We start from the raw sequence: 18,509 nt of genomic DNA, 5'->3' as shown, positions 1-18,509 counted from the left end.
TAACATTAGCTGGTCGTTACAGTATGAATTAATACATGCAGCCTATTATTTGTGCACTATTTACAATTGATGTAAAGAAAACTCGACCACTAAAAAAAAAAGTTGAAAACCGTGCTGCCGAAACCGGATGTTAACAAAACGCACGCCATTGCCTGGAGTCTTGTCATTTGCACATAATATTGCGTGTGCACTTGACTAAAACAAAACTGCTTAACTATTCAAACTACATAACCTTAGTTTTTTTGCGTATAGTAAATCAATAAAAGCTATTGAATATTACATAAAGTCACACCGCTTGCACATTTTCCATGTTTTCCTCTCCTTGATTTTAAGTGTGAATTTGTGTGGACAGGCCTGCTCCTTCTTCAACTCCAATGCTGTTCCTCTCAAACTGGCACTGGTCAATGCTGACCCACTGGGAGAGGAGATCAACGTTATGTTCAAGGTACACTCATTTCACATCATTGTCCTTGTAACACTGCACCCCCTGGTGGCCTAAAGTTGAACACCCAGTGTCATCTGTTCCCTTCCCTACCACGGCAGGTGGGAGAAGACCTGAGGCAGGACATGTTGGCTCTGCAGATGATCCGCATCATGGACCGCATCTGGCTGCAAGAGGGGCTGGACCTGCGCATCGTGAACTTCAAGTGCATCTCCACGGGCAAGGACAAAGGTAGCAAACGCTCGCCAAACACTTCTGTCGGTGAGAGAGGGGGCCTTTTTTCCAGCGTGAACACGTGCAAGCCCTGCGCTGTGTCGCCACAGGCATGGTGGAGCTGGTGCCATCCTCCGACACCCTGAGGAAGATCCAGGTGGAGTACGGCGTCACTGGCTCCTTCAAGGACAAGCCGCTGGCCGAGTGGCTCCGCAAGTACAACCCTGCTGAGGACGAGTACGAGAAGGTACGCTAGCTTTCTTTTACATGAATGATACGAGTTTGCATGTTTGCCTGCCAAGTGCTTTAGCCGGTGCGACACAATATCAAATGTATCCTTTGTAATAACAGAATTTTACCTATAAAAGTACCGAATTTGATACTCACCTTTATTAGAGATGCATGATTTATGATATAAATTAGGCAGACTATAGAGATCTTAATACTATTGTTATGTCGTGATGATGCATGTTGATGACACATGCTGGCAGTGTCCTGCTAATCTGACAGCATCAAGCGAACAAATGCGTCCTGAAAACTGTATCATGTCCTAAGTATTTTATATGGGTTGATATAGATAATTATTGATATTTTTATGACATATGCAAAATTAGGACCACAAGAAAAATATATTAGATTTAAACATTTTTATTTAAAATATAACCTTCCTCTGATTACAGTCCCATTAGCTAATAAGGCAGAAAGGAAAATAAAATGTCAACACAAGCATGGGAAACAATGGATGTCAACAAAATTGTAAAATCACATTGAACACTTAACAATAAGCTCTTAAAAAGAAGGTGCAACAATAAGGAATATGTCAGAAATGCTTAATAAAGTAATAAAATAGTGCAAAGTGTGAAAATGTAAACTTAGAGAAACCTGAGAAATGGTTAATGGGTTGTACTTGTATAGCGCTTTTCTACCTTCAAGGTACTCAAAGCGCTTTGACACTACTTCCACATTTACCCCTTCACACACACATTCACACACTGATGGCGGGAGCTGCCCTGCAAGGTGCTAACCGCGACCCATCAGGAGCAAGGGTTAAGTGTCTTGCTCAAGGACACAACGGACGTGAGTGGGTTGGTAGAAGCTGGGGATCGAACCAGGAACTCTCAAGTTGCTGGCACGGCCACTCTCTCAACTGCGCCACGCCGTCACCAGAAGAACTATTGTCTGTAGGTTTAGTGCCAAAAAGTTACAGCTGTGCTCTAAAGCAGTGGTTCTTAACCTTTTTTCAGTGAACATTTTTTTAATTCAAGTACCCCCTAATCAGAGCAAAGCATTTTTGGTTGAAAAAAAAAAGATAAAGAAGTAAAATACAGTACTATGTCATCAGTTTCTAATTTATTAAATTGTATAACAGTGCAAAATATTGCTCATTTGTAGTGGTCTTTCTAGAACTATTTGGAAAAAAAGATTTAAAAATAACAAAAAACTTGTTGAAAAATAAACAGGTGATTCAATTATAAACAAGCAGCGTTGGTCGGGTCCGCCGTTGGCCGCTCCGCTTCGGCTGCTGTCCCCGCGACTGAAGCCCTGGTCTTAGTCCGACCAACATAGAGGTCTTTGTTTCATGTCTCTACGACATTCCTAACAGAAGTTACAAGCAGTTTTGTCTGGAAAAAGGTGACGGCTTTTTACAAAACTTTTATTTTGAAGGGGTAATTGCCAACTTCCTGTTGATTTTAACTGAAAGATGCCACCTATCAAAATGTAGGTCTAAGTGAGACCTACATAGAGGTTTTTGTTTCATGTCTGTCCGACATTCCTACCAGAAGTTACAAGCAGTTTTATCCGTTTCCTCTTCCTAGGAGCAGTTTTTTCTGTGTTTTTTTCAAAAATTGCAATAGAGCGCAATTTTGAGTTTTAAGGTTTGGTTTTTTCACTAGATCGCAATTTCTGCCAGTCCTGGTGTGTGTGCCAAGTTTGGTGAGTTTTGAAGCATTTTAAGGGGGTCAAATTACAGCTCAAAGAGGCAAAAATAGCGTTTTTTGCGAAAATGTTGCTTTAAAAGAGTTTTTGCAAAATTTCTGTTGATTTTGGGTATAGACTTTTTTATTGGAAATGTAGGTCTAAGTCAGACCTACACAGAGGTTTTTGTTTCATGTCTCTACGACATTCCTAACGGAAGTTACAAGCAGTCTGTTTTTTGTCTCTTCCTAGGGGGCGCTAGCGCGCAATTTAAATTTTTGGGGTTTGGTTGCTTAATAAGTTGGTCTGCCGCTCCATACCGATGTGTGTGTCAATTTTGGTGAGTTTTGAAGCATGTTAAGGGGGTCAAATTAGGGTGCGAAGGTGCGAGCGCGCCTTGGGCTGCTGCCCCCAAGCCCCACTGTCGAAGATGCCTTAGTGACACTATTTAATGCATTGTGAAAGTAATGCAGTTGTTGTATTGAAGTGAAAATATCAAGCTTCCTGTTGATTTTTGCCAAAGTATGTTAATTATTCAAATGTAGGTCTAAGTCAGACCTACATAGTGGTTTTTGTTTCATGTCTCTCTGACATTCCTACCGGAAGTTACAAGCAGTGTTGTCTTTGTTTTCTTCCTAGGAGCAGTTTGTCTGTGTTGTATTCCTAGGGGGCGCTAGAGCACAATTTTGAGTTTTGGAGTTTGGTTTTTTTATCAGATCGCAATTGTTGCCAGTCCTGATGTGTGTGCCAAGTTTGGTGAGTTTTGAAGCATTTTAAGGGGGTCAAATTACAGCTCAAAGAGGCAAAAATGAAATTTTTTAGGAAACTTTGCGCAGGGGATCTTTGAAGGCGCGTAAAATCAAAACCTTAAAACTTATCAAAACTTTGATCTATACTTTTAATCAGAAGGGTTCAAACTCTCTCCTGTGCGAGTTTGAAGCCGAAACGACAAACGCACTGGGAGGAGTATCGATTTGAAAAAGGTGACGGGTTTTCACGAAAACTTTCATTTTGAAGGGGTAATTGCCAACTTCCTGTTGATTATTTCTGCTAGCTGTCAATTACTAAAATGTAGGTCTAAGTAAGACCTACATAGAAGTTTTTGTTTCATGTCTTTCCGACATTCCTACCGGAAGTTACAAGCAGTTTTGTCTGTGTTTTCTTCCTAGAAGCAGTTTTTTCTGTGTTTTACTCAAAAATTGCGCTAGAGCGCAATTTTGAGTTTTTAAAAAAAATGTTTTCATTAGATCCCAATTTCTGCCATTCCTGATGTGTCTGCCAAGTTTGGTGAGTTTTGAAGCATTTTAAGGGGCTCAAATTACAGCTCAAAGAGGCAAAAATTGCATTTTTTGTGAAAATTTTGCTTTGAATGGGTTTTTGCAAAATGTCCGTAAATTTTTGCCCCAGAAGATACAATTATGAAATTTAGGTCGAAGTCAGACCTACATAGAGGTTTTTGTTTCATGTCTCTACGACATTCCTAACGGAAGTTACAAGCAGTCTCTTTTTTTTTTTTCCTAGGGGGCGCTATTGCGCAATTTTGATTTTTATGATTTGGCTGCCTAATATGTTGGGAAGGCATGAAAGACCGACGTGTGTGTCAAATTTGGTGAGTTTTGAAATATGTTAAGAGGGTGAAATTGGGGCGCGACGGTGCGGAAGAAAGAAAGAAAGAAAGAATAAAACGCAGCAGGAACAATAGGGTCCTTGCCTATGGCAAAGGACTCCTGTGGAGTCCTTTGCCATAGGCAGGGCGGACCCTAACAAAGATTTCTACACATAGAAGTAATCATCAACTTTAAGCGCCCTCTTTGGGGATTGTAATAGAGATCAATCTGGATTCATCAACTTCATTCTAAACATTTCTCCACAAAAAAATAAATCTTTAACATCAATATTTATCGAACATGTCCACAAAAAATCTGGCTGTCAACACGGAATATCGCATTGTTGCATTTCTTTTCACAGTTTATGAACTTACATTCATATTTTGTTGAAGTATTATTCAATAAATATTGCTATTTTCAGAATATTAAAAAAAAAAAAAATCTTACGTACCCCTTGGCATACCTTCAAGTACCCCGAGGGGTACGCGAACCACTGCTCTAAAGGGTGATCGCGGCTAAGTTGCTGTAGTATTACAATTTACTAACCACATTGGTCTGACTAAGATCCCTTTGAAAAAATCCAAAAAAGTGCCATTCTATCCAGGTGACTTTTCCTGTTTTGTCCACAAATTTCTTCATTTTTACTTTCTCTTCTCACTCCATGCAAAGAATCAACCGGAAGACAACAAGATGGCGCAACCAAACGTGATAGTTGATACGGTTACCTGATTGGCTGTTAGTGTGTCACTTTAACACAGGGGTCGGGAACATTTTTGGCTGAGAGAGCCATGAAAGCCACATTTTTTAAAGTGGATTACCGTGAGAGTGGTATCATATGTTTTAACACTGAATACAACTAAATGCTGACCTACATTTTTAGAGTATAAGTCTTATATTTTATATCATTTTTATTCTGAAGCGAACCAGTAATAAATAAAATACTTCTTTCGCAACACTAAATTGACCCTAGTGTGTGAATGTGAGCGTGAATGTCGTCTGTCTATCTGTGTTGACCCTGTGATGAGGTGGGGACTTGTCCAGGGTGTACGCCGCCTTCCGCCCAAATGCAGCTGAGATAGGCTCCAGCAACCCCCGCAACCCCAAAAGGGACAAGCGGGAGAGAATAGATGGATGGACTTCTTACCATTGATGTGACTTATTGAACAGGTGCGGTTGCAAAAAGGAAGGATGGATTAAAATGCATAAGAATGTTTTATATGTTGAACGTTATTTTTAACACCGATTACCAGCGGAATTATTCATTACTCTTCGTGTTAAGCAATGTCAGCTCAGATGTATCTGAGAGCCAGATGCAGTCATCAAAAGAGCCACATCTGGCTCTAGAGCCATAGGTTCCCTACCCCTGCTCGAACTGATCAGTGATCACTTCCTGCGTTGCTTCGTTACCAGAGAGCGAGTGTCTCTGTTTATGCAACCCACCTTGCTTTGTAACTTGCGCTTTCTTCCAACAAAGACGGGGGGAAAAAAATTAATAAAAGTTTTATCAAAAACATTTTTTTATTAATATCAGTTACATGTCTATTGCGATTATATATTTAGATTGTTTGATCGCCCAGTCGTAGTATATTTCCATACTACAGTGGTCGTCTTTGGAGACAGGAGGGCTTTATGGGAAAAAAAACAAAGGATTTAAATCATACTTCATACGTCAGCAGCTAAATTAGGAGTCTTTGTAAGCCGTTTTAAAATGCTTTTGTTATTTTACAACATACCAAATAATAAATTGTGATATTATATATCAGGATTGAGATGCTATCCCTAATTCTCACATCTATTGCGCAAGAATTGGGGGAGGCCCAGTGGGATACATTGTGCTTGTCTACAGCCTCACGCGGGTTGTCAAGCTTTCTGGTGTACCAAATGTGTCCTCCCACCACTCCCTGCAGGCGTCAGAGAACTTCATCTACTCGTGCGCGGGCTGCTGCGTGGCGACCTACGTGCTGGGCATCTGCGACCGCCACAACGACAACATCATGCTGCGCTCCACGGGACACATGTTCCACATCGACTTTGGCAAGTTCTTGGGCCACGCCCAGATGTTCGGCAGCTTCAAAAGGTGAGCGTTAATACTTTTCTCTCTTCCTTTTCGCCGTGTTGACATCCTGTCGCATCTCGCCCTGAAGGGACCGGGCGCCGTTTGTGCTGACGTCCGACATGGCGTACGTCATCAATGGCGGCGAGCGCCCCACCAGTCGCTTCCAGCTGTTTGTCGACTTGTGCTGCCAGGCCTACAACCTCATCCGCAAACACTCTGGACTTTTCCTCAACCTGCTGTCGCTGGTGAACACACACACACACACAAAGCAGAAAGATACAAAAATTTAACATTATTACTGTTGCCGCACCGGATATATATGTTCTGAAGTGAGCTATTGACACAGAAATATTTTGTAAATGTTTATTTTCATAGTTTAATTGTTTCCAATCTGTGTCTTTGACACAGCAGTAAAACGGTTGATCAAACAAAACAGGAGTCATCCTCATGGACCCGCTAGCTGCGGAAGCTTGCTCTCCAATCGGCTAAACAGACCCAATAACTCTACGGTGACGTTTTATGAAACAAAGTGAATAATGCTAGCAGACATTTGTAAACGTGATAGCATATTAGCTAATGCTAACGACGCTATCTTGACTACATTACGGAAACACGTACACATACAGTGGGGCAAAAAAGTATTTAGTCAGCCACCGATTGTGCATATTCTCCCACTTAAAATGATGACAGAGGTCTGTAATTTTCATCATAGGTACACTTCAACTGTGAGAGATAGAATGTGAAAAAAAAATTCAGGAATTCACATTGGAGGAATTTTAAAGAATTTATTTGTAAATTATGGTGGAAAATAAGTATTTGGTCAACCATTCAAAGCTCTCACTGATAGAAGGAGGCTTTGGCTCAAAATCTCACGATACATGGCCCCATTCATTCTTTCCTTAACACGGATCAATCGTCCTGTCCCCTTAGCAGAAAAATAGCCCCAAAGCATGATGTTTCCACCCCCATGCTTCACAGTAGGTATTGTGTTCTTGGGATGCAACTCAGTCTTCTTCTTCCTCCAAACACGACGAGTTGAGTTTATACCAAAAAGTTCTATTTTGGTTTCATCTGACCACATGACTTTCTCCCAATCCTCTGCTGTATCATCCATGTATCCATTTTGGTAAAAACAAGGAAAACATCTGAATCCGTCCCAATGCAATCGCCTTTTTTTTTTTTTTTTTACTTTATTTATTTATTTATTTTTTCTAATCCTTCGCTATCAATATCATAATCTCCAAACCTCGCTCAAATTAATGGGGAAATTGATGTTTTCTCGATCCGAATAGCTCTTGCTGCTGGAGGCTCCCATTAAAAATAATGTGAGGATGTGAGGAGCTCTCACCTCTGTGACGTCATTGCGACTTCCGGTAAAGACCAGGCTTTTTCATCAGCACCAAAAGTTGCGAACATTATTGTCGATGTTCTCTACTACATCCTTTCAGCAAAAATATGGCAATATCGCGAAATGATCAAGTATGACACATAGGATGGACCTGCTATCCCCGTTTGAATAAGAAAATCTCATTTTAGTAGGCCTTTAAATATTTTGTGTTACAGACTAAAGATCAATGTTAATTTTATTCTTTGTTGTTAATATTTATTTATTTTGTCTTTTTTGTTTTCTTTAATGTAAGTAAGGATAAAATGTTATGCAGAGGTGTACTTATAACAATTCTATAGACGAATGATACTTCTTCTTAATAATTGAGACGCACTGTGTCACTAACCCAAGCATGCAACCACTGTTGATTTTGCCACTTTTTTTTTTGTAAGCATTTTACAGTTAATTTTACTTCATTTCCTTTTTTTTGATGCACTGCCATCAGATTAGACTCCATGAAGGGCAGAAAGCTCACTTAAAGGCCTACTGAAACCCACTACTACCCACCATGCAGTCTGATAGTTTATATATCAATGATAAATGATAAATGGGTTGTACTTGTATAGTGCTTTTCTACCTTCAAAGTACTCAAAGCGCTTTGACACTACTTCCACATTTACCCATTCACACGCACATTCACACACTGATGGAGGGAGCTGCCATGCAAGGCGCCAACCAGCACCCATCAGGAGCAAGGGTGAAGTGTCTTGCTCAGGACACAACGGACGTGACGAGGTTGGTACTAGGTGGGATTTGAACCAAGGACCTTCGGGTTGCGCACGGCCACTCTCCCACTGCGCCACGCCGTCCCAATGATGAAATATTAACATTGCAACACATGCCAATACGGCCTTTTTAGTTTACTAAATTGCAATTTTGAAAACGTCGCGTAATGATGAAGTGTAAGCGTGACGTCACGGGCTGTTATGCATTTGAGCGCTGCACACACACACAGCTAAAAGTCGTCTGCTTTAATGGCATAATTACACAGTATTTTGGACATCTGTGTTGCTGAATCCTTTGTAATGTGTTCAATTAATATTGGAGAAGTCAAAGTAGAACAATGGAGTTGGGAAGCTTTAGCCTTTAACCACACAAACACACGGTGATTCCTTGTTTAAAATTCACGGAGTTGAAACTTTACTATGGATCACAGCGGATATGGATCCCGACCACTTGTCAACCAGCAGGTTTCGGTGAGAAAATTGTGGTTAAAAAGTCGCCACTTACCGGATATTAGCTGAGCTTGCGCCTCCCGTACTGCTGCCGTCGCCTTCCCCGAGACACTGCGCGTCAACACCCGGCCGTGGACGTACACTTCCGACTATCAGGTACTGTTAAACTCACTAAAACACTAGCAACACAATAGAAAGAAAAGTGATTTCCCAGAATTATCCTAGTAAATGTCTCTAAAAACATATGAATCTGTCTCAATGCAACGCGATTGCAATTGCGTTTTTTTTTATTGTTTTTTTTTTTTTTTCTAGTCCGTAGCTATCAATATCCTCAAACACGAATCTTTCATCCTCGCTCAAATTAATGGAGAAATTGTCGTTTTCTCGGTCCGAATAGCTGTTTTTGTTGGAGGTTTCCATTAAAATCAATGTGAATATGTGAGGAGCCGTCAACATGTGACGTCATCTTCTGCGACTTCCGGTAAAGGCAGGGCTTTTCTCCAGTTGCGAATTTTATCGTGGATGTTCTGTACTAAATCCTTTCAGCAAAAATATGGCAATATCGCGAAATGATCAAGTATGACACATAGAATGGCCCTGCTATCCCCGTTTAAATAAGAAAATCTCATTTCAGTAGGCCTTTAAAAGAACAAAAAGTGGCAATGTCCTTTTTCAATTACACTTCAATTTTCCCTTTCACTGTCCTTTTCTCTGATGCGCGGCCATCAGAAGAGTCCGCCTCACGCTCAAGAGACATAATGAAACGGGGGAAAAGTGAATTAAAGAGAAAAAAAAGCGACATCGTCCACCTTCAGTGTTGTGGCACACACATACTTATTCTTTTATGTGACAATTTTTGTCTATATGTTATTTAGTTTAGTTTTTTAATTATTAAAAAAAAAGAAAAACTAATTAATAATGTAAATAGAGTAACAGAATAATTTAGATAAACAAAACATTTTATTTAAAATATTTAGAGGAAAATATAAATGTTGATTTATCAATTGAATTATAAATGTATAATGGTGTTCCTGTATTTTGAAATTGTATACTAAAAGGCCAAACTTAATGTAATTATGGGACAAAATGACTATTTTCGTCATGCTACTTTTATTGACTTAATTTCAGACTGAGCTTTTGCCTCACTGTCTTCTTTCAGATGATGTCATCGGGCCTTCCAGAGCTGACAGGCTCCCAGGATCTGAAGTATGTTTATGACGCTCTGCAGCCCCACAACTCTGACGCGGAGGCCACCATCTTCTTCACCAGGTACGTCACACGGGATCCTCGAAACCACTTACGTCACCCCGGATCCTCAAAACCACTTTTGCTTTTAACCCTGTCGTGTCTTACCCATAAAACTGACCAACATGTGCTTTTCAAACATCCAAATGTTGTTTCATGCGCTGATGACTTTCTATGTTATAAACTAAATAGCCACCAGGTGGCGACAAATCCTGATTAAGTTGTTCAGTGACGCTGGTAAAAAAAAAAAAACTGCTTTTATTTTTACATTGTCCATTGTCCGTCGCTGCAGACTTATCGAGTCCAGTCTGGGCAGCGTGGCCACCAAGTTTAATTTCTTCATCCACAACCTGGCTCAGCTCCGCTTTTCGGGTCTGCCGGCCAACGACGAGCCCATCCTGTCCTTCTCACCCAAGACGTTCACCATGAAGCAGGAAGGCCGCATCGTCCACGCTTCCATCTTCTCCTTTCAGAAGAGATACAGCCCCGACAAGCACTACGTGAGTTTGTGGAAAGATGCTCCTGTTGGGTCGCCGGTCTCAACTTGCTTGTTTGGCTGTGCGCAGACGTACGTGGTGAGGCTACTCAGGGACGGCCAGAATGAGCCCCAGTTTGTCTTCCGCACCTTTGATGAGTTTCAGGAGCTCCACAACAAGCTGACCATCCTGTTCCCGCTCTGGAAGCTGCCCAGGTAGTCCTTCACAAACCTCGCGCTTTTCGCATTATGTTCACGTAGTTGAGATTTGGTTTCAACCGCATCTCACGTTTACTAAGATGATCTTCATCGGTTTTTCTATGCAGTACCACTTTGATGATCGTTAACTTTGGACCATATGCACAGTGTCCCTAAAGATCTGGACATATACAGTACAAGCCAAAAGTTTGAACACACCTTCTCCTCATTCAATAAGTTTTCTTTATTTTTGTGACTATTTACATTGTAGATTGTCACTGAAGACATCAAAACTATGAATAAACATGTAGCATTACGTACTTGACAAAAAAAGGGCTAAATAATTGATAACATGTTTTATGTTTTATATTCTAGTTCTTTCAAAATAGCCACCCTTTGCTCTGATTACTGCTTTGCACACTCTTGGCATTCTCTCAATGAGCTTCCAGCACACCTGTGAAGTGAAAACCATTTCAGGTGACTACTTCTTAAAGCTCATCGAGAGAATGCCAAGAGTGTGCGAAAAAGCAATTAGAGCAAAGGGTGGCTATTTTGAAAAAACTAGAATATAAAACATGCTTTCAGTTATTTCACCTTTTTTTGTTAAGTACATAACTCCACATGTGTTCATTCATAGTTTTGATGCCTTCAGTGACAATCTACAATGTAAATAGTCATGAAAATAAAGAAAACTCATTCAATAAGGTGTCCAAACTTTCGCTTGTACATATACATGTACATACGTACACTTATATATGCATTTATATGTATATACACATATATACATACACGCGTATATGCATATACACATATATATGCATAAATACATATATATATATATACCTACACGCGTATATGTATATACACATAAACATATATATGCATATATACATATATAAATGCATTTATACATATATATATATAAATATATATGCATACACATATATATGCATACACACACACATATATATATGCATACATATATATATATGCACACACATATATATATATATATATATCCATACATATATATATATGTATATATATATGTGTGTATGCATATATATATATGTGTGTATGCATATATATATATATGTGTGTGCATATATATATATATATATATGTATGCATATATATGTGTGTGTGTATGCATATATATGTGTATGCTTATATATATATATATATATATATATATATATATGTATAAATGCATTTATATATGTATATATGCGTATATATGCATATATATGTGTATATGCATATACGCGTGTAGGTATATATATATATGTATTTGTGCATATACGTGTGTATGTATATATGTGTATATACATATAAATGCATATATAAGTGTACGTATGTACATGTATATGTGTATATGCATATACACGTGTATGTATATATGTGTATATACATATGAATGCATATATAAGTATATGTACATACATATGAAAGTAAATGTGCATATGTATGTATGTATAAGTATATATATATATATAGCTGATTTATTTTATTTTTTTCAGTTTTCCGAATAAAATGGTGCTGGGTCGCACTCACATCAAAGAGGTGGCGGCTAAGAGGAAGCTGGAGCTGAACAACTACATCCACAACCTGATGAGGAGCTCCTCGGAGGTCACTCAGGTACACACACACACACACACACACACACACACACATCTGCTAGGGCATAAAAGTGTGTATTACACCTAAAATTGTTTTCTTGCAGTGCGACCTGATCTACACCTTCTTCCACCCAGTGGCCCGAGATGACAAGACCGAAGGCTTGGAGGCATCCCCTAAAGCTCTTGGTGAGCACATCTTCTGCCACGTCATGTTGCTGCTGTCATTTCCTGTTTTGTCCACTGATAAAAACAAACAAACACTGAGATAACGAAAGAATGTGTTGCAGAGCCCCCGCTGAGTCCCACGTCAGGCCGCGTGGAGGGCGAGGTCAAACTTTCCATCTCGTACAGGAACAGCACGCTCTTCATCATGGTCATGCACATCAAGGACCTGGTAAGCACGCCCAGCGTCAGACACACGCCGCCTCTCTCTCACGCCCTCACCACAACGTTTCCTTCTAGGTGTCTGAGGAAGGAACGGACCCCAACCCCTACGTGAAGACCTACCTGCTCCCGGATCCACACAAGACCTCCAAGCGGAAGACCAAGATTTCCAGGAAGACCAGGAACCCGACTTTCAATGAGATGGTGAGTGGACACCACTAAGAGCGACCTGGATACCTTAGAGATTTGTGGAACTTAATCGGATTTCAAGGACGTCCTTTTATCAATCGAGATCCAATACGAGAAGAAATAATTTTAAATAGATAAAAGTATTGATCTTTTGAGCGTGTGATAGTAATAACAAAGTAAAGAAAATGAAATAGAGGAGTCCCAATACAACTTTTTCACTTCCAGTATTGCAGATACGTTAATGATCCGATACGACAGGGGTAGAGAACCTATGGCTCTAGAGCCAGATGTGGCTCTTTTGATGACTGCACCTGGCTCTCAGATAAATCTGAGCTGACATTGCTTAACACGATAAGTAATGAATAATTCCGCTGGTAGCCATAGTGTCAAAAATAACGTTCAAAATATAAAACATGCATTTTAATCCATCCATCTGGTTTCTACCGCACCTGTTTAAGAAGTCACATTAATGGTAAGAAGTATTTTATTTATTGTTGGTTCGCTTCAGAATAACAGTGTTATTAAAAAAAAAAAAAGAGACTTATTATACTCTAAAAATGTTGGTTTTACTTAAAAATGCACGCATTTAGTTGTGTTCAGTCTTAAAAAAATATTATATGGCTCTCACGGAAATACTTCTAAAATATTTGGCTTGTATGGCTCTCTCAGCCAAAAAGGTTCCCGACCCCTGCGATACAATATCAGCAGGAATTAAACATACTTTAATTATTTTGTATGCTGGAATATTTTAGAAGGTTAAATCAAGTAAAATTAGTTGAATAACAATGATTGGTGTGAAAAACACAAACCTATTTATTTTAAGCTGTCTGGAATGGTTTTATGATGTCTTTAATTTTAAACGGGGTGTTTTTGGGCGACAATAGTTCACGTCATGACGCAGTAAATTGAATGATGCGGACACGTTTGTTACTGGATACTTTCTAATGCGATTCTGCATTGTGTAGGTAATATGCAGCTGTAATTATTTGATACTCGTTTATATTGACAAATGTGTTGTTTTAGACTGCAATGTTGTTCAATGAGGGACACTTGGATTTACAGATAGATATCAGTAACATTTGAACCGATACTTTACCAATTCTTGGTACCTGGGAGTCGATACCGGTGCACATCTTCTGTACTTTTCTGTGTCTGGATAAATATTAATTGTTTTCATATTAAAATCTTATTTTTTTGTTGCAACATTTGAAAATGCGCTGATTATGATTATTATCACATTTCCGAGTGTCATTTGCAAGTATGACATTAAGTTGCAATCGCAGTTAGATGGCAGAAGTGTATTGTTAAAGGCCTACTGAAAGGAGATTTTCTTATTTAAACGGGGATAGCAGGTCCATTCTATATGTCATACTTGATCATTTCGCAATATTGCCATACTTTTGCTGAAAGGATTTAGTCGAGAACATCCACGATAAAGTTCGCAACTTTCGGGGCTATGACAAAAGCCCTGCCTCTACCGGAAGTCGCAGACGATGACGTCACACGTGCGGGGGCTCCTCACATATTTACATTGTTTATAATGGGAGCCTCCAACAAAAAAAAGCTATTCCGACCCAGTAAACGACAATTTCGCCATTAATTTGAGCGAGGATGAAAGATTTGTGTTTGAGGATATTGTTAGCGACCGACTTAAAAAAAACAACACGATTGGGACGGATTCCGATGTTTTTAGACACCTTTACTAGGATAATTCTGGGAAATCCCTTATCCTTCTATTGTGTTGCTAGTGTTTTAATGAGTTTGATAGTACCTGATAGTCGGAGGGGTTTGTCCACGGGTGTCTTGACGCGCAGTGTCTCAGGGGAGTGGACGGCAACTATGGACGGCACAAGCTCAGCTTTTCTCCGGTAAGAAGCGACTTTTAAACCACAATTTTCTCACCGAAACCTGCTGGTTGACATTCCGTCGTGTTTCATGTTCTCTTTACTCTGATCCATAGTAAATTTTCACCTCCAGGAATTTTAAACAAGGAATCACCGTGTGTTTGTGTGGCTAAAGGCGAAAGCTTCCCAACTCCATCTTTCTACTGTGACTTCTCCAATATTAATTGAACAAATCGCAAAAGATTAAGCAACACAGATGTCCAAAATACTGTGTAATTATGCCGTTAAGGCAGACGACATTTAGCTGTGTGTGTGCGCAGCGCTCATACTTCCTATAAACCTGTGACGTCTTGCGTACACGTCATCATTACACGACGTTTCGAAGACGAAACTACCGGGAAATTTAAAATTGTAATTTAGTAAACTAAAAAGGCCGTATTGGCATGTGTTGCAATGTTAATATTTCATCATTGATATATAAACTATCAGACTGCGTGGTCGGTAGTAGTGGGTTTCAGTAGGCCTTTAAGCTGCAGAATGTGTCTGTGAATGTGATTGATGTAAAGAAAAGCCAAAATGGCTGCCACGCTTCTGCGAAACTGTCCAATGCCGCCGTGCTGACGACACCCTCTTCTTCCTCAGCTGGTGTACAGCGGCTACAGCAAGGAGACGCTGGGCATCCGCGAGCTGCAGCTCAGCGTGCTCAGCGCCGAGTCCTTGCGGGAGAACTACTTCCTGGGCGGCATCACGCTCCGCCTCAAGGACTTCGACCTCTGCAAAGAGACGGTCAAGTGGTACAAGCTCGCCGCCGTGCCCTACTTTTAAGCCCCGCCTGCCTTATTTTAGGGAGCAAACTGGTGGCTTTCGACTAAACAACGTGCAGACTCGTGCGGGTTGTTCCTGTGACAAACAATCGCCGCTCTCCTGAACGCTAACAAAGAAGCTGATTGTACATTTTGACATTAGAGGACCAAAACAGCTCGATTACACGAGTGAATATAAATAAATATATATAGAGAGATAGATACGACATGTTTATTTTTTAAGGACTAGAACAAAATGGTGGTTACTTTCTTCTTTTTTTTTCTTTTTTACACACACTCTCCTTGATTGCTGCTTTTACTGCAGACACTTTTGGGGCGTTGGGAACGCCAGGTTGCCGTCAAAAAAAAGTGCCAAATGTGCGGAACATAACTCCTAATGATGCACCTCAATGTTTGTGAAAAAGTGCTCAAATCAGGCCCCTCAAAAGTGCCTAGGATCGTGACACGACCCACCCCGCTTCTTCTAGGTACTTTTCCAGGGTAATTTGGTGGAAAAAAAAATTCCCCCCAAATCCCTTAGTTTATCTCTTTTTAACTTGGCCTTATTGCTAGATATTTTATTAACGATGTCACAAGAGAAAATAGATATATTCTGTAATGTAACGTTCTTGCACACTACCAGGTATTAAGAGCCACACCGGGAGGGGAACGGTCAGCTGTTCCGCTTCTGTAATCACTTCTTTTCCAGAGATGGTGCCTTCTGCGTCGTTACACACTTTCACAGGTCAGCACTTTTAGCTACAAGACTTTCACACACAAAAAAAATGGAACAAGATGAGCAATTATCAAACTCGCTGTATATATATACATATATGTGTATATATATATATATATATATATGTATATATATATATATATATATATATATACACACATATATATATACACATATTTATATGTACATATATGCATATATATATATATGTGTATATATATATATATATATATATATATATATATATATATATACACACACACTCACATATATATACATGTGTGTATGTCCGAGTATATATATGTTCGTGTATATATATCTGTGTATAGACATATACGTTTGTGTGTGTGTGCATATATATATATATATATATATATATATATATATATATAGGAACGGTGTGGAAGAGTGGCCGTGCGCACCCCGAGGGTCCCTGGTTCAATCCCAACCTAGTACCAACCTCGTCATGTCCGTTGTGTCCTGAGCAAGACAATTCACCCTTGCTCCTGATGGGTGCTGGTTGGTGCCTTGCATGGCAGCTCCCTCCATCAGTGTGTGAATGGTTAAATGTGGAAGTAGTGTCAAAGCGCTTTGAGTACCTTGAAGGTAGAAAAGCACTATACAAGTACAACCCATTTACCATATATATATATATATATATATATATATATATATATATATAATAACACACACTTATATATGTGTGCATATATATATATATATATATATATATACACACAAACATACATATATATTTGTTTATGTGTGTATATATATTTGTATATATGTATGTACTGTATATATGTATGTATATATGTGTGTGTATATATATATATATATATATATATATATATATATATATATATATATATATATATATATATATATATATATATATATATATATATATATATATATGTATGTGTATATGTATTATATATATACCTTGCTCCACTCTTTGTGTGTGAGGGTTTGCATTAACACGGCCAGTTATTTATTCTTAATTGGTTACCAGTAACTCCGATGGATCAGTGTCTGTACTGTAACGCCTCTTTCCTGAAGCAAATTAAATGTTTTTGGAACAAATATGAAGCAATGTCTCCTTTGTTTGTTTGTTTGTCCTGTATATTGTCTTTTTTGTGTGATGACATTACACCAGGGGTGGCCTAACTTTTTCCACTTAAAAATCGAAGCATGAAGGGGTATTTTGATATTTTACATATCACCATATAGTTTTTAGGTTGTTTTTTTTTTACCTTTAGGACTCCCCTCAATTTTAATCCCAGGAACCTGTAAGTATGTGTCTTTTTTTAAATGATTAGTCAACGCCTAATTCTATTGCTCAACTTCAGTTCTCTCTGTCGATGTGAAGTATTTTTTTATTTGTTTTGACTGTTTTATGCTCTTGTTTAAACCCTGTTTTTTTTTACAGCAAAATATTAAATATTTTCCCCAAAAATATTTTCTGAGTGGAGTGATTGATGTGAAGTAATTGGAGCCCTCAATTGGTAAATAATTCATAACATTCATTTTAAGTCATTATTATTTTCTGTATTTATTTTTTTTTAAGTCCCAAATTATTGGGGCTCCAAAAGAGCCCCATGCATAAAAGTGCCAAAATATATATATATATATATTTTACTTTCAACGCTCAAGTCTCTCAATCAAGCTCAGATCTAGCCGTCCATTATACGTTTTAAATATGTTTCCATGGGAGTTTGCATGTTCTCCGGCTTCCTCCCCCCTCCAAAGACATGCACCTGGGGATAGGTTGATTGGCAACACTAAATTGGCCCTAGTGTGTGAATGTTGTCTGTCTATCTGTGTTGGCCCTGCGATGAGGTGGCGACTGGTCCAGGGCGTAGCGCGCCTTCCGCCCGAGTGCAGCTGGGATTGGCTCCGGCAACCCCGTGCGACCCTAAAAGGGACAAGCGGTAAAAAATGGATGGATGGATATGTTTCCATGTTTTTGTTTAATGCTCTTTTTTTGTCAGAGAAAAGGTTGCAACATTTTAAGAGAACATTTTTTAACCGGAAGTAATTGTAGCTTTGCATTGGTCAATAACTCATAACATTGATTTTGATTTGTGATCTTTTTTTTTTTAGCGTTGACAGTTTTATAAATGTTATTTGTGTCAACATTGCAACTTTTTCTCCTCAAATTTCACTTATTTACTTTTTTGATTCCTTTTTTTTAATGTTTCAAATAGTATTTTTAG

General features: G+C 39.0%; 1 protein-coding gene across 1 annotated transcript in view; it reads left to right on the top strand.

The window, feature by feature from the left end:
* The window catches only part of pik3c2a (phosphatidylinositol-4-phosphate 3-kinase, catalytic subunit type 2 alpha), a 98,040-nt gene extending 81,689 nt beyond the window's left edge, over positions 1–16,351 (top strand). Inside the window, exons 21-33 of the mRNA XM_061894502.1 lie at positions 353–445; positions 544–673; positions 766–902; positions 6,087–6,256; positions 6,324–6,480; positions 9,957–10,066; positions 10,335–10,542; positions 10,609–10,733; positions 12,236–12,353; positions 12,439–12,520; positions 12,622–12,728; positions 12,797–12,922; positions 15,394–16,351. Of these exons, the coding sequence (XP_061750486.1) occupies positions 353–445; positions 544–673; positions 766–902; positions 6,087–6,256; positions 6,324–6,480; positions 9,957–10,066; positions 10,335–10,542; positions 10,609–10,733; positions 12,236–12,353; positions 12,439–12,520; positions 12,622–12,728; positions 12,797–12,922; positions 15,394–15,576 (1,746 nt within the window). The 3' untranslated portion in view covers positions 15,577–16,351. The remainder of the gene's footprint in view (positions 1–352; positions 446–543; positions 674–765; positions 903–6,086; positions 6,257–6,323; positions 6,481–9,956; positions 10,067–10,334; positions 10,543–10,608; positions 10,734–12,235; positions 12,354–12,438; positions 12,521–12,621; positions 12,729–12,796; positions 12,923–15,393) is intronic.
* The last annotated feature ends 2,158 nt before the right edge of the window (positions 16,352–18,509 follow it).

Source organism: Nerophis ophidion, linkage group LG03 (assembly GCF_033978795.1).
Source record: "Nerophis ophidion isolate RoL-2023_Sa linkage group LG03, RoL_Noph_v1.0, whole genome shotgun sequence".
Taxonomy (NCBI): domain Eukaryota; kingdom Metazoa; phylum Chordata; class Actinopteri; order Syngnathiformes; family Syngnathidae; genus Nerophis; species Nerophis ophidion.
Note: the sequence above shows the minus strand (reverse complement) of the source record. Positions and strands in the feature narration are given on the sequence as shown.